At 38.9% G+C, this 14,489-nt stretch overlaps 1 protein-coding gene across 1 annotated transcript; it reads right to left on the reverse strand.

Annotated features, from left to right (window-relative positions):
• Positions 1-5,366: 5,366 nt before the first annotated feature.
• LOC306951458 (homeobox protein CDX-4-like) lies at positions 5,367-13,436 on the reverse strand (the record flags this gene model as incomplete). Its single annotated transcript, XM_079541961.1, has 3 exons — positions 5,367-5,573; positions 8,045-8,190; positions 12,998-13,436. The coding sequence occupies 3 exons, from the start codon at positions 13,434-13,436 to the stop codon at positions 5,367-5,369; spliced, it is 792 nt and encodes a 263-aa protein (XP_079398087.1).
• Between the last annotated feature and the right edge of the window lie 1,053 nt (positions 13,437-14,489).

Below are 14,489 nucleotides of genomic sequence, written 5' to 3' on the forward strand. Positions count from 1 at the left end.
TGCACGTGGTCGCGCTGCTTGCGGCCGCCGCCGCCGCGTACCGGAGCGGTGCTGTGGCGGTTCCTCGGCGCGTATCTCGCGCCTCTTCGTTTCCCGCCCTTTCCAGGGGCGCGAGGCGCTGCTGAGGAGAGTGCAGCGCGCTGCGCTGACTCCTGACCCCTGCTTCAAGTGTACTTCTGTAGGGTTTCTTTTAGTAAAAACAGCAGAGATCAGGCTTTTTCCTCCTGCCCCTTCGTTTTCAGCTGTCTGCTTACCCGTTGTTGCCTCGCAGCGCTCGCAGGTTTGTTGGTTGGGGGCTGAGGTGCAGCGGGCTGAGCTCCGTAGGCACGCAGTTTTCCCGAGGCTTGGTTGCCTGTTTTTCTTTTTTTTTGGTTGGTTGGTTTCTGGTTTTTGGATCACTCTGGAAATCGATCCCCGTGCAGAATAATGGGGTGTTGAGAGGAAAAGGAGTGCTCTGGAGAAGAGCCCCCAGGAGGGTTCTGGGGCTGGCAGCCACCTGCCATAGTAGACACACAGTTCTGAGAGATTTATTTGTTTTTGGTTTTGTTTTTTAAGAGTATGTATTGCAAAGGGACTTGGTGTATCACAAAGAAGAGAGCTCACCATGTATGTCCTTTACCTGCAAAAAAAAGGAGAAAGATTTCTGTTCCCATCAGCTGTTCTTGGGAAAAGCTTCCCTCATAAATTGTCTTCAGTATTTTTCAGGGCTTTCTGGACATTAGCAAAAAGCTAATGATTTTGGATTTGGATTTGATTTTGGATCTCTTCACTGCCTCTGCATGCAGAAGTGCATGAGGTACAGATCAGCAGTGCTGTGTGCTGCGCCTCGTGTGTGCAGCTGCTGCTAGAGCAAGTCCTGATGTGAGGAAAAACTGTAACTGGGAGAAATGGCTCTACAAAGAAAAGGAGTTGTGTGTTCTGTGCTGATCGAATGGGTCTGTCAAAGTGATTTACTACAGAAAAAGTAAATGGGGCAGAACACTCCTCCCTGACACTGATCAGGTTAAAAAAGATGTTTTGTTTAGAAACAAGTTGAGAAAGTGAAAATAATTCTACAACTGGCAATCTAATTTTTTTTCTATTCATCTTCTATTGTGTATGCAAGATTACTAATTGTAATCCTTGGGAAGAAGGTCTGGAAACCACTGAAGTAAAGGTTTATACAGGTTACTAATAATGTGCCAGCTTTTATTTTGTTGTCATCTAAATGGAGTGTCTGCCTTCACTGAACTGAAGGTCAAAGACTTACAACTTTCAATCATGACTGAGTTTGCACTATAAGAAATTACAGGCTTGGTGCATGCATCAACTCTACAGATTTTAATAATTATTGTTGTCGTTCTTGGCAGCTTTGGTGAATTGTCCAGGAAGAAGGTAATGTGTAAAATATAACTGCAGGGGATGTAACAGGGGGTCCTGTGCAGCATTTCCTATGGAAAAGAGCTGGGCACAGGCACTTGAGTTCAAGGCTGTTTGCTGTTGCTGAGCAGAAGTTGGACAGTCCAGGAAGCGTTTTGGAGTAATCCATGGAGTAGATTAAAATGCTGTCTTATTTTATTAGGGAAGCATTTTCCAGCACTGTATCTGTTGAATGCTTTAAAACAACGACAACAAAAAGCCCGTGTGCTGGGGTGCTAGTGACTTCTCTTACCTTCCAATCTGATTTTTGCACTTTCTCTTGTATCAAGAGAGGAAGGTGGAGTATATGGTCCTATCTGAGCACAGAGTTCACATCATAATTAAAGAATAGGTTGTAGCAGTAAGCAGTAGCTCTGTGTTGGAATGCATATAGGAATGTCCAAACACAAACCTTCAATATAAAAACTGGTCTGGCTGTGCTAGAGCCATCATCTTTCTGTGAGAGTCTGGACAGGATTCACACGTGTGACTGAATAGAAAGGTGTTTGCGTTGGATGTGGACGATGAGCTAGGTGTGTGGAGGACAAAGGTCAGTGGCCATGTACTGGTGTGTGCTGAAGTACCAGGGTCTGTTTTGTTTTGCTGGAGGCAGAGAGCCCTTAAAAGCCAAACTGAATGCTGTAGGAATAGTGTCACATTAGCAGGCAGCCTTATGCCCCTGAAAATTCTTGAACCAACCAGCTGCCCAATGAACAGTTGTGCTGCTGTGCTGCTGCCTTCAGTGCAGTCAGTGCTGAATGCCTGCTTGGTGACAGTCAAGCTTTTGACTCTGTTCAAAACACTTCTTCTAGGTACTTGTTATCAAATTCTGAATTGCTTTTATTCCTTGTGTCAGCTTTTCATTGTATACATAGTTTTTAAAATGACCTATTTCATATCCAATTGCTTCTGAATTCCTCTGCAAAGTACATTTAGCATAAAGCTTACATAAACCGCAATGTTGCTTTGTTGGCCTTTTTCTGAAGACCTAGGCCAGATTTCTTCCTCAACAAAATGGCCTCTTAACCATTGAGTTTTTAACGTGGAAATGAATCATAAAATGTGTGCTACTAAAACCCTGCATGTACTTTCCAGTGTCCTGAGACAGATGTGTACCACATTCAGAGAAAGTTGCACTGGCTGTCTGAAATTGCCTGATAAAATGTTCAGTTTTCTACTGGTCTGCTGTTCTGTATCTTGTCTTTGTATGAGATACTCATAGGCGGTATTCTGAGTTTTCACTAAGTTTAGATGTTTCATGTTTATTTGCTCTGTTTCTGATATGAGACACAGGGAAGATCTCAAGTTCTAGGGAGTTTCAGTTCATGGAATGAAGTTGATTGGCATTTTAGATGCTTTTTAATCTCAACTGCACAAGAGAAGCAGCAGCTAATAACAGCTTTCAGATCCATGATTTGACTTGGATTACTTGGTGATTGCACTGAAAATACCTATTGTAGAGGTAGATAATTTTAATAATAATCTTAGTTTCAAGAAGTTGCCAACTTTATGATCCAGGTTTTTATTTCTGCTACTGCATTATTACTAGTAGTAGCCAAATCTGGATTTGATTATGCTCTGATCTATGAATTACTCTTTTTTTTTTTTTTTAAGTATATTCCAATAGGATCCTTTCTGATATCTACTGTAAAATAAGAACTACGGTGATTAAATAAATCTGTACATCTTTTCTTCCCAGACTCATATTTAGAAGTTAATTAGTTCATTAGTTAATGAAGCCAAATCACTGTGGTGCTGCTTAGAGTCTCCATTTGTAGTAAAATTTGGGGAAAAGAAAACAAAAACAGCTAGAAAATAGAGAAAGTTTTGTCTCACTTTTTGTTTCTGTCACAGATACCTTCAGAAATGCTGTCACCTACCCTTCTGTGGCAGCAGGGCTTTCCATGTTGGAGCTGATTAGTAAGATAATAGTCCTTTTGTTTCCTGTAAGTGTCAAGTATGACAGTTTTTTTTCTTCATGATTTTTTTTTTTTTTTTTTTAATATTCTACATTCTTCATGCATCAACAGCAAACATAGGTAGAGAGGATGGTGGAACTATGAATCCCTCCTTCCCCAGACCTGTTATGTAGCAAATACCAATTTATTTGAAGAGCAAAGCAGCCTGTATGTGTCCAGAAGTCTGCTAGTAGATACACCTCTGTTCATGTGAACAGAAGTATTTGTATGTATGCCCTATGACATGCTGCTCTATTTTCTAATGCTCACGCAGAAGCACACGCACTGTAACCAAGTGAGCAGTCTGAGAATACCCCAGGTTCATTGCAGATGCCCAAACACAGTCTCGTATTCTCACAGACTTCAGTTTTTACAAATATTTATATTTGTATGTTTTACCACTTGCGGTTTCTTTACATTAATGTATGTCTGTTTATTTCAGCCACATGGGTAGGTGATTAATAGAAATACATTGGAGAACCACCCACAGAATGCCTTTTAGAGAAGTTATTCTAGTAATTCATGACAGAATTATTTTTACAGAGTTACTCCAAGAGAGTTATTTTTAAATAATTGGGAAATTTAAGTTTTCTGATGTATTGAAACAAGGTAATAAAGGCTTTGACAAGTTCTGCCTGTTGTTCAGTGCTTTATCTGTGCTTGGTGACACTAAGCAGAGTTTGATCTACTATTTCTGAGACCAAGAGTTTGATGCTGTTGAAATAGAGTGAATTTTCATATGCCAGATAACAGTACTTTCTATTTTTCTTCTCTGATAACCTTTCCAGTGAAAGGAAGGCTTTTCTCTGGAGCACTTAATTCTGTGTAACAGTGAAGCTTGTATTAGGAAATGCTCATAAGTGGGACTACTGAAAGGTCTCTATCTCTAGCACTTTGTGCTTTCTTGCTATGTTTTTAAGTCTTCATCAGTTGCCTTCTAGATACTGATGCTGTCTCCTCTGACAGTGTGGACCAACAATAAAAGCTAACTGCACTGTGAGCATGTTTATCCCAAATTTGTCCTCCTTCAGGAGTGCACTTTTGGTACATGCTTGCTGTGACAGTGAATGCTAAGCTGCTCAATAACAGCTTTGAAATGCAAAGTCTGCTACGTTGGGGTGTTTCTTGCCTTTTAACCTGAAATAAGTGTCACATATAAAATTGGTGGCTCACGTCTGCTGTTTGAGAAAGCTGTAGAGACATTAATCAAGTTATTAATTTTTGGTAGTGTGACAGTAATAACAGTTCTCTTTCCATTACGTTTGTCCTTTAACTTTTCAATGGTATTACATGCCTTCATAGAAGGTGGAAGTACAAGTAATATTTACATCTTCCAAACTATTTGGAATTTATTAATGTGCATCACAGTTTGTTGCATTTCTTACAAGTGAACAAATTTTAGCAGGTTGGTGTGATATTAAGTATCTGTTGTTTAGGAGATCGGCACGCTTGGATGGAGCTTCATAGAGTACGAAGATCACTCGTTTTGTTTTGCTGGGTGCGATGTGTCACCAAGTGTAACATTATGTTTCTTGAGAATTTAAGTGTTTAAAAAGTTGTTTACAAAAAATGGCTTAATTTTCAGTACACGTTAAGTGTGAATACTTATAAAATCTACTGTTTAATTATATAAAATGTAACAAAGTAAATACATCCAGCATCTTAACGTTTTATGCTATATTACTCTATAATCAATTCACTGACAATTTTCACTGACCATACGTGAGCAGACGAGTTATGTTTACTTGAATCTCCAGTAGTATCTTCTTCTGCTTCGGTATCTGAAGTAAATCATCTCCTATTCCAAAGATTGTGAGTGATGAGTACTAGCAGCAGCACGAGCTCCCTGAGATTTCTTTAATTGAAATATTTTTATAATAGTCCCAGGTCCTCTGCGTAAATGAGTATTCTGAAGGTAGTTACACAAGAGTGGTCCTTTGCAAAGCTGAGTTTTCAAGACAGGGAGTTAAAAAACAAAACGAGCTTCTTATTTTCTTTTTCCCTCACTGTTCATTCTGAAACTATGACCTGATGGATGTCAGTAGACTGTAATACATTTATTCCATGTGGTGGTGGGAACAGGGAACTTGTTATTTCATTTGGGCTGAGTGAACTGGAGTCACTCTGAGCTGAGCCCCCACTGCCATCAAATTGAGAGATTTTCTTCTTGATTATTTTTCTTTCTTTGGCTCGGCGATTCTGGAACCAGATTTTTACCTGCAATGTTATAAGTTATAAGTCTGATTAGTTTAAAGTAGTCAAACTTTTTACAGCAAGTGTAGCAATGAAAAAAATAAATGTGAGCAAAACAAACCAACACCCCCAGTTCAACTCCCAAAAACCCATGCTGGACTTGTGCTGTGGAAAATATTGAAGTTACTCTGTATTCACTGTCTGCATTGTAATCAATAGGAAATTATTTGCTGCTCTTAGATGTGGTATAAAGTGACCTTGCTGTGTCTTATTTAGGAACATAGGATACAAATTTCTTGCTTATACTCAGCATCCACCTTGTTCATCATCTAAACTTGGACAGTCGTGTGTGCCATACTTAAAGGAAGATTCAATTAGAAAATACTTTCTAAGGTTTCTTCTTCATCTCTGGTAAAGATTAATTCAAACCTAAATAGTGAGAGTGCTTCTTCTTCCTTCTGTTGTGATTTGTGTATGGATGCATATTCTTTTGTTTTTAATTTTTTGAATAGGCAGCTGGTTCTGTGGTATGTCCTGTGTACAGTTATGTCAGTGCTACTTGAGGATGATGAGTTTCAAACTGATTGTTTATACTGAAAGACTCATACCTATGTGAAACCCAATTTTAGCCTTTTTTTTTTTTTTCTTTTTTTCCTTCTGTGAGGGTGTAAATGAACAGAAAATTTGATTTGTTTTCCTTAATGTTAATTTCCTGTTCTGACTTCACTGTTTTTGTTACATCCTTTAAGATACAGTGAATGCAGTGCTACATAGAAAGTTCTACCTTTGCTGTAGGTAATCAGTTATTTTTCAAGTAGTTATTTCATTATTGCCTTACAGGTAATGACAGTAAGAAACACTTAGCTGTGTCAGCAGCTGATAGAAATAGGTCATGTTTTGATTACGTCTTACCTGAAGAAAATTTACCAATCAACAATTGGATGGCATTAAGAGCAACAGTTAGATAAAACTAACTGCTGGTTTTACGCTGCGGTTACTCCAGGTATGTCTTTGTTCTCAATCACTGGAACGTTTGTAACATGCTTGTAGCAATAGAACAGGAGGGTTGAGTTTTCTATAACTGCAGTTCTCAGAAAATTGTCCAATAGAGCTACATCCTAGTGTATAACAAATGGAAGTGCTCTGGTGATGGAACTGTTTTTGTAGTTACTTCCCAGAGCTGCTTAGTGAGCCACAGAATATCCCGAGTTGGGAGGGACTCACGATGATCACTGAGTACAGCTCCCAGCTTCACGCAGGGCTACCTAAAACTTAAACAATGCCTGTGATCGTTGTCCTATGGCTTATTGGTGCTGTGACTGCTGCCCCATGCTGTGAGTACCCAACCATTCTCTCAATATAGAACTTTTTCCTAATATCCAATGTCACTTGCAGTCTGTGGAGTCTAGTCTGTGTGCTGTTTGGTTTTTGAGATTGAACATCGCTGCACTACGAGATGACTCTAAAAACCCAGTGCTTGAGCCTAAAATCCTATTACTTGCCTACTCATCCTTACACTTTCCAGCCTCAATGATCCCTCTCTGTTCCACATCCTTGCACAGACTGATGCAAAAAAGGAGGATATTTTAAAGGATTGAGTATGTATACAATAGTTTGTAAAATTCTAAAAAGAAAGGTCTCTTACTTAAATTTACCTGGGGGCAATGTCTGGTTGCTAAGGTTTGAGATGCTTTATTCAGTACCACCAATCTTCCCTTATCTTCCAACTGTAGCAGAACACTGAAATTGTTACATAAGGAGGACTGGATGCAACAGTTGCTACACTTGCAGGCGTTTCATAAATGTGCTCTCCAATACAGTGATTTTAGTAAACCCTTCTGAATTCCTCTGACCCTTGCATGAACACAACTAGGATGGCTCAGGAGGCTGTCTTTATTCAGGACAGTGCTTAATTAGGTACTTAACTGGAATGCGGAGGTGCTTTCCGAGTAAGCAATTGATCTAAGTATGCACTTGAAAATGTAAGGAGCAGATAGTCTATTATATGTAACAGATATAAACATTTGGCACCAAATTTCATAGCCTAAAACTTACTGTGTGTTTGTAGACCTGTGAATATGACAGCCAAATGAAATCCTGACTTGAAAATCACCTGTAAAAGCTCCTTAGCACGTGCCAAAATAAAATGGAGCATGTCATAACTATTGAGGACTTAGCTAAGAGAATGTTAAGCCAAACTGTTTTAATTCCTAGCTGCCTCGAAAGCTATTTTGCAAGTAAAAATAACTACTTTTCAATACTTCTTTTACAGATGAACTCCTAATGCTTAGTTACCTGTAACTGCAGAGGTTTCAGTCAAATTACCCTATGTGTTATCTGTAACTGTGTGGTGTATTCACTGCGTGCTGATACACTCGCAAACTATCATGGTTGCCCTGGCGCTACTCTTGCACACAGAACAAGAATGCTGTTTGTATCTTCTGACAGCAGCCGTGTCTGGTGAAGGGGTGCAGGCGGTGGTTAGTCTCTGGTACCTGTCTTTCAGATAGTCCAAGGTTTGCTGCAAGTTCTGACTTTCTCCTTATTGTAATGTATCTGTTGCAGTGAAATTCCTTCTCCAGTTCTAGTCGCTGATGGTCTGTGTAAACAACCCGGTACTTCTCTTTTGTTCTTGTTTTACCTGTTCGAGAAAGAAATGTTATTCATTCATTCCAGTTGATTTTCTGTAGCATCTTTCTTTCACACCTTTCAAACAATTTACATACGGTTACTAAAACTACAGAGTACTTGCATAAGACTGTTTTCTGAGGTAATTTTCTTTCTTACAGAGAAGGAATATGGGATGCATAGTAAATAAGTATTTTTTCCTAGATGTTCTGGGAGCACATTGGTTATCTTTTAACCTCTTTCTCTTTCCCTATCTCCCTCTCTCTCTCTCCCTGTAAACATACATCTAAATATAAAGTTCTTATGGGGAAAAAAAAAAAAAAAAAAAAAAAAGTCCTGAAGCATCCTAAATTCATAGCAGTACCTTAGTTGATACTGGATATATCTGACTTCCAGATTTCATGTCGTTGTTCATGGAAGTGACCTCTATTTAAATCTACGTATACATAAATATCACAGAATTTCAAGACTGACTCTCAGTCACAATTTGTTTGTTTGTGCCACGTCCTAACTTTTTATCTGGGCTTTTATAGCTCACTTCTGTGACGCAAAGAAACATCCACTAGAAGTGTGTCCCCCATCCATTTCGTTATACTTAGAAGTTCAATAATAATGTGATATTTTTTTTTTTCCAGTAAGGTGCAATCTTGCAAGACGCTGAGTGCATGTACTGCTCTGCTGGGGTTACTCAGTGTGCTGAGTTTCCATCTGAAACTGAGTGCCCTTGACAACTTATAAGTCTAGACAATAAAAAGCTTGTAACATGCTTTTCTTTTGATTGGATGAATAGTGTTAAGAGAAAAGTTTAGCAAAAATTTAGAAGGTATTTTTCATTTCTTACACTTTTTAAGACAATTATTCGTCTAGTATTAACACGATTAACACAATTAAACATTCGTCTAGTGTAACAGAGATCGCTTTTCAACTGATTTTCTTCCCTCTTTCCCTTTTAACAGCCAAGTAGGTAGTTGTTCTTTTTCATCTTCCCAGGTTTCTGCTTTTTTGATGTGAGCTTTCTGGGACAAACTGTAAGACAAAGGCTCCTTTAAAGTGGTTCTCTAAAATCCACTGAGGTGTTAAGATGAAGCACACGCCACACAAAAGAGCGACAAGGAGATCTTATCAAGAACTGCTTTTACATTCAGAAACACAAGCCAATTGGTTTGGAATTTACAAGCCCTAAACAAATGTCAGACTCTTTCATCTTAGCAGAAGAAAAAAGGACAGAAATAAATCGATTATTTTTTCTTCAGTTCTCTTCAGGGCAATCGTACATACACTGAGATATTTTTATATGAAGGAAACATAGGTTAAGACATTCTGAAATACAGAAAATGAAGGGTGTTTTCCTAACTTCTGTGCTGCTCTGATTTCTAGCTTACAGGATTTTCCTTCTTAATTTTGCAGGGTGAAAACATTCATTAAGTTGAAGTTTACTTTTTTAGAAGTTACAATTTCTTGGCTTTGAAATATTTGCTCTAGATGATAGTTATAATGCTAACAAGAGCATAGATATTCAGATTCCTTGTAAACTAAAGGCTTAGAAGGCAATCTTTGAAAAGGAGTTAAAATTCAACAGGGTTATTCCGGATTCAATATAATCAGCAAATATAGCCATGATTTGAAGGGGTGGAGAAAAGGAGCAGTTTTCGCCCATTCCCCTTGGTCGTAAAATTCACAGAGCATTTCTTCTGAAGACAATAAAGCTAGGAGAAGGCCTCTTTATTTGCTGTGAAAATCATCACCCTTTCCGGCAATATAACTCCTGAAGAAAAAAGGGAGAAGGAAGAGACAAGGCTGCATATCAAAGCAAAGAGAAGTGTTGAGAGGGTCTGTTGCCTCAATATGACAGATAGGCCTCAAAACCAAAGACAATGTAGCCCAGTGGAAAATAGATGTCCCGACTAGTTTACAAATTAAAATAAATTAGTGTTAGAGCAGAGACTTGGCCATTTTTCTTGCTTTTCTGTCTTGCTAACTGTGCTTCTGCTGTGATGTAATCTGAATTATTTGGATGTCAGTGCTTGTTATGACATAAAAGTATTGAGTGTACTTTAATAAACAAAAACAAACAAACAGAAAACACTGAGCAACCTGAAGCTGGTCTTGCAAAATATAAAAAAAAAACTCCTGTCCTTTTCCGTGGTTCCCTTGAAGTCGTTCTTTTTCTGAGAAGAATTATTCCCAGCTGAAATTTTGTATAAATGTAAAGATTTAAAGTTCTTGGCCTTTGTTTAGATATGGTCTCTTTAGTAAGTTTCATGCCTTGAAGATTTGTTCTCATGGAATTGCACATTTTACACATGAGCTTACAGGGTTTAGATATGATTTAGTCCAAAGTTTTAGTCTTGCATAATTGCAGTTGTTAGGACACATGGAAAGTGTGCTTTTTCTCAGTTTTGGAGCCTGTATGTGGAGATACCTTTACCACGTCTGCTTTGAATGTTTGTTTTTTAAACTTTCTCTTTCTTGTTGATAAATGCATTTGCAATGTCTGTATGTTTAAGAAAAATGTTTCTTCTGAACATGCAGTTACGGTTTTCTACTTAGAAGATACATTAACAGTAAAATTTCAAACCAGATTTGGACTGTTGTAAGCGCGTAGCACTGCTGTCTTTGTGGTGCTGCTGTACCCTACGGGTTTTCTTGCTCGGATAACTTTTTGCTTCAGCCTTCCTGATTTTTTTTTTTTTTTGTATAAAATGCCAAATACATTGAGTCAGAGTAAATAGAGGGAAAGAATCCAATTAACGCTCTGTTTCTTGAAATAGTTCCCAGCGTTAGTATTTTAGTAGGCTCCCTCATTTAATTAGGTGTGCTTGGATTTCTTTGTTCCATGCTGCTCACATAAATTTGTGTGACTGTGCACTGTAAGTGATGCTAAGGATATAGGTATGTATATAAAGATTTGTAAAACTCAGGGCTAAATAATCCTGAAATTTTAGAAAAAGAGCAATATTGGTCAGCAGTAAGATTGAAGGGGAGGAGCCAGTCGAGAGCAAGTGTGCTTCAAAGAGTGGTTAGTGGCATCAAGAAGGTTTTATGTTCTAGAGGAGGGGTTGACAAGTTAATATGTAGTTACTTGCGTAATTTTATTTTTGCAATAATTTTGGAATTTAATTTCATGAAATTTCTGGTGCCAAATTTTTCCACTTTTTATACTTTAACATTGTAATACAAGCACTGCTGAAGAGCCAAATGTAATTTGGTACGTTCCTTGTTTTGCAAAATAGCCACGCTTGTGTTTTACTTTCCCAAACCCTTTGCATTAAGCAGGTTTGCTGTCTTCAGTCAAATTCAGTGAAGTCTTGAGCTGTTTGTAACACTTCAAAGGACTGGGCTCCCGGACTGTAAAGCCTCAGGACATTTCTCTATGCACAGCCCCCAGTTCACCTGTCCAGTGTTGTTCGTGAAGTATGTCAGCATGGGTGTAAACTGTGCTTTTCAGACCAGAGATGGACTGAAACACATAACAGCTTTCCTGAGTTTTGTATGCATTTCATGAAATTGAGCATGGGTGGAACTTTGCAGTGTCTTCCTTGTCTGTGCATTAGGTGTAAAGCTAAGGTTTAGATGTTGTGTGTTTTAATTTTAAAAAACCCTAGCATGTTTAAACTTTAGTGACGCGGCAGGAGGAATTGGCTTGTTGGTTTTGCAACTGTCTCAATTGCTTCTGGTCTACCTTAGCTCTTGCATCACTTTTACACCTGGAAAACTCCAATAATGTTAATGAAGTTACTGCGGATTTACATGAGGATACGTAGTTGGGGGGGATAGACTTGAAATCTGCCTGGCTTTGAAGACCTTCCTGAAGGCTTCCAGTGGAAATTACAGATTGCGACACCTTAATGTCCTCTAGGCATTTTATACTTTGTAGCAAGGAGGTAACAGCACATGTCTACTTTATAACTGAGAAACAATTATTGAACTAATTTTACTCTTGAGTGGAAAGATTGTTTCTCAAGTGGCACTGCTGATTTTCTGTCTTCTAGAGCTGCTCCAATTGTCATTGCAGTTACTTCTTTAGAGTGTTTTCTTTGATGCTCTCTGACATGCACTTACAACTTTTAACCTTAACAATGGATTTAACAAACCTTGCTACACACTATTTACACCTTGGGAATATACACAGAAAAGTTCCTCTGGCACGTGGCCTGTGACTGAAACGGGCACATCAAGGAATGACACTTGGAAGAGAATGAATTTAGTTGTCTAATAGTAACAAGCTGCAGGATTTTGATTTGAATGTGAATGAAGCAAAAGCTTTGGTAGAGATAACGTGGTGTGCAAACAAAATAGACTACACTGAGTATTTGAGTCAGATTACTTGTCTAGGGATATTTCTTCTCATCTGATAAATATCACAGGATCAACAGATGAAAATTGCATTATCACATAATTTTCTTTTAAAGTTTTAAAAGTCTGCAAAGGTTTAAGATCAGCCAGCTTGTATATTGATCTTTACCTTGTGGCACAAAATGATTATGCGGTGGTTTTGCACTTAACTGCTAAAAGCAATGTTTTCAGGTGTCAGTTTTCATCTATAATGCTTTGTATTTGTTAGAACAAAGATACTCAGGCGTGAGTTAGATGTAGCCATGTGTAAACACAACAGCCATTCTACTGTAATCATATAAAACCTTTATGGGGTGAAAGTGAAACTAGTGCAAATTTAGTTAAAACTGTATTAAGCAGTAGTAGGTTAAATAAATGTCATGGATGATCCACCAACATATGTGCTTTAAGTAAAGTTAATTATTTCTAAGATCAGTGATAGCAGAAAAGTTCTTTTTGAGGTGGAAAGTTTAGTATGCGCTTACCAGTAGTGTTGGCTTGCACCGTTTTCCTCATCCATTCGTAAGAGCTGTGCCTTTGGCTGGTGGGGGAGCCCTGCTGTGTGCCACCGGTACCTGCAGGAGGTAACCCCCCGGCTGCGGCGGGATGCAGGGAGCTGTACTCAGCTGGGCTGTAGGAGCCCTGCCCAGGAGACGAGGCGCTGAGCTGCGCGGCAGCAGCCGTGCCGGAGGGCCCCGGGCACGGGCCGTAAGCGTTCCAGTCCTCCCTCTGGGGGCCGTAGTGGGGTCCCCAGGCTCCCGCGGGCTGTCCGTGGCCGTCTGGAGCTGGCACGTGGTGGTACCCCATGTAGTCTGAGTAGGGGGGAGCGGGCACAAAGTTCTGCACTGGCAGGTTGTTGTTGCTGCACCTTGCGGGTCCTGGATACATGCTGGTCTCTTTATCCAGGAGAGAGCTCACGTACATGCTTGCGGAATGTGAATGTGTTGTCACAACATCTTGCTCTTCTGTATTTTCTTTTGCTGCTTAAAAATAATCTTGATTTTTGCTAATAGTGCCAAACTGCTTGGAATCTTCTACTTCATCCTCTTTTATTATCAACTGTGTTACCAGGTGCTGGTGGTAATGGTTTACCAAGATCTTGTCTGACGTCAGCCAAACTGCCAGCCTCATAATTACATTTACATTCAAATGAAGGCCTGACCAACCCCACCTTGCTGCTAGTTCTGGTGCTTTCTCTTTTAGAAAACTTTTATCTATGCCATTACCCTTCACTGATATTCAACAGTGATTCCACTCCTGTAATGTGATGCAACTCTTACTCGTATTTGGAACTTAGTAAATAGACTTTTTTGAAAAGAAAATTGTCTAAATACCATACATTGTTATTATAGTTTAAATGATTCTTTTCTGGAATATATATTTTTTGTCACATATTGTCAATCAATAAGTAAATCTATTACTCTCTTAATTTCTCAGATGCTCATTCTGAATTCTCTTATTAATGGATGCAGTCAATTTCACTAATAACTGTCTCAAAAATTTCCCACTTGTTATTGATGTTTGTAAGTTTTTCCAGCGTAGGAGTAATTAAAACTCTCTCTGCCACAAGTATGTTCATGCTCTCCCCGTATGTGGTGGTTTAAAGAAATCTCTTGGCTGCTGCATACTGATAAATTTTAAGAAGTAGACAATAAGCCAAAACTATAACAAAGACAGTAGCAGATAAGTAAAGAAAATGACAAAAAAAAAAAAACAACCACGAATAAAGTTTTTTATTAGGCCTGGAAATATTGTTGGCTTCTGATTCAAGTTGATGACAACTCTTATGTATCTGAAAGGCCTTCCTCTGAAACTCGTGTAGTTTGTTCAGTGGTGGCAGCTGGAACAGTGGCATGAAGTGGCTGCATCCTCTGGCAGAGGTCAGAACTGCCCTGCTGAGCGTCTGTTGGGTGCTTGGCACTTGGTACTGTGCAGGTGAGCTTTTTCACAAAGAGGAATGATTCCAAATTTGTTGTT

Source organism: Tetrao urogallus (genome assembly GCF_951394365.1).
Source record: "Tetrao urogallus genome assembly, chromosome: 13".
In the NCBI taxonomy this organism is placed as follows: Eukaryota; Metazoa; Chordata; class Aves; order Galliformes; family Phasianidae; genus Tetrao; species Tetrao urogallus.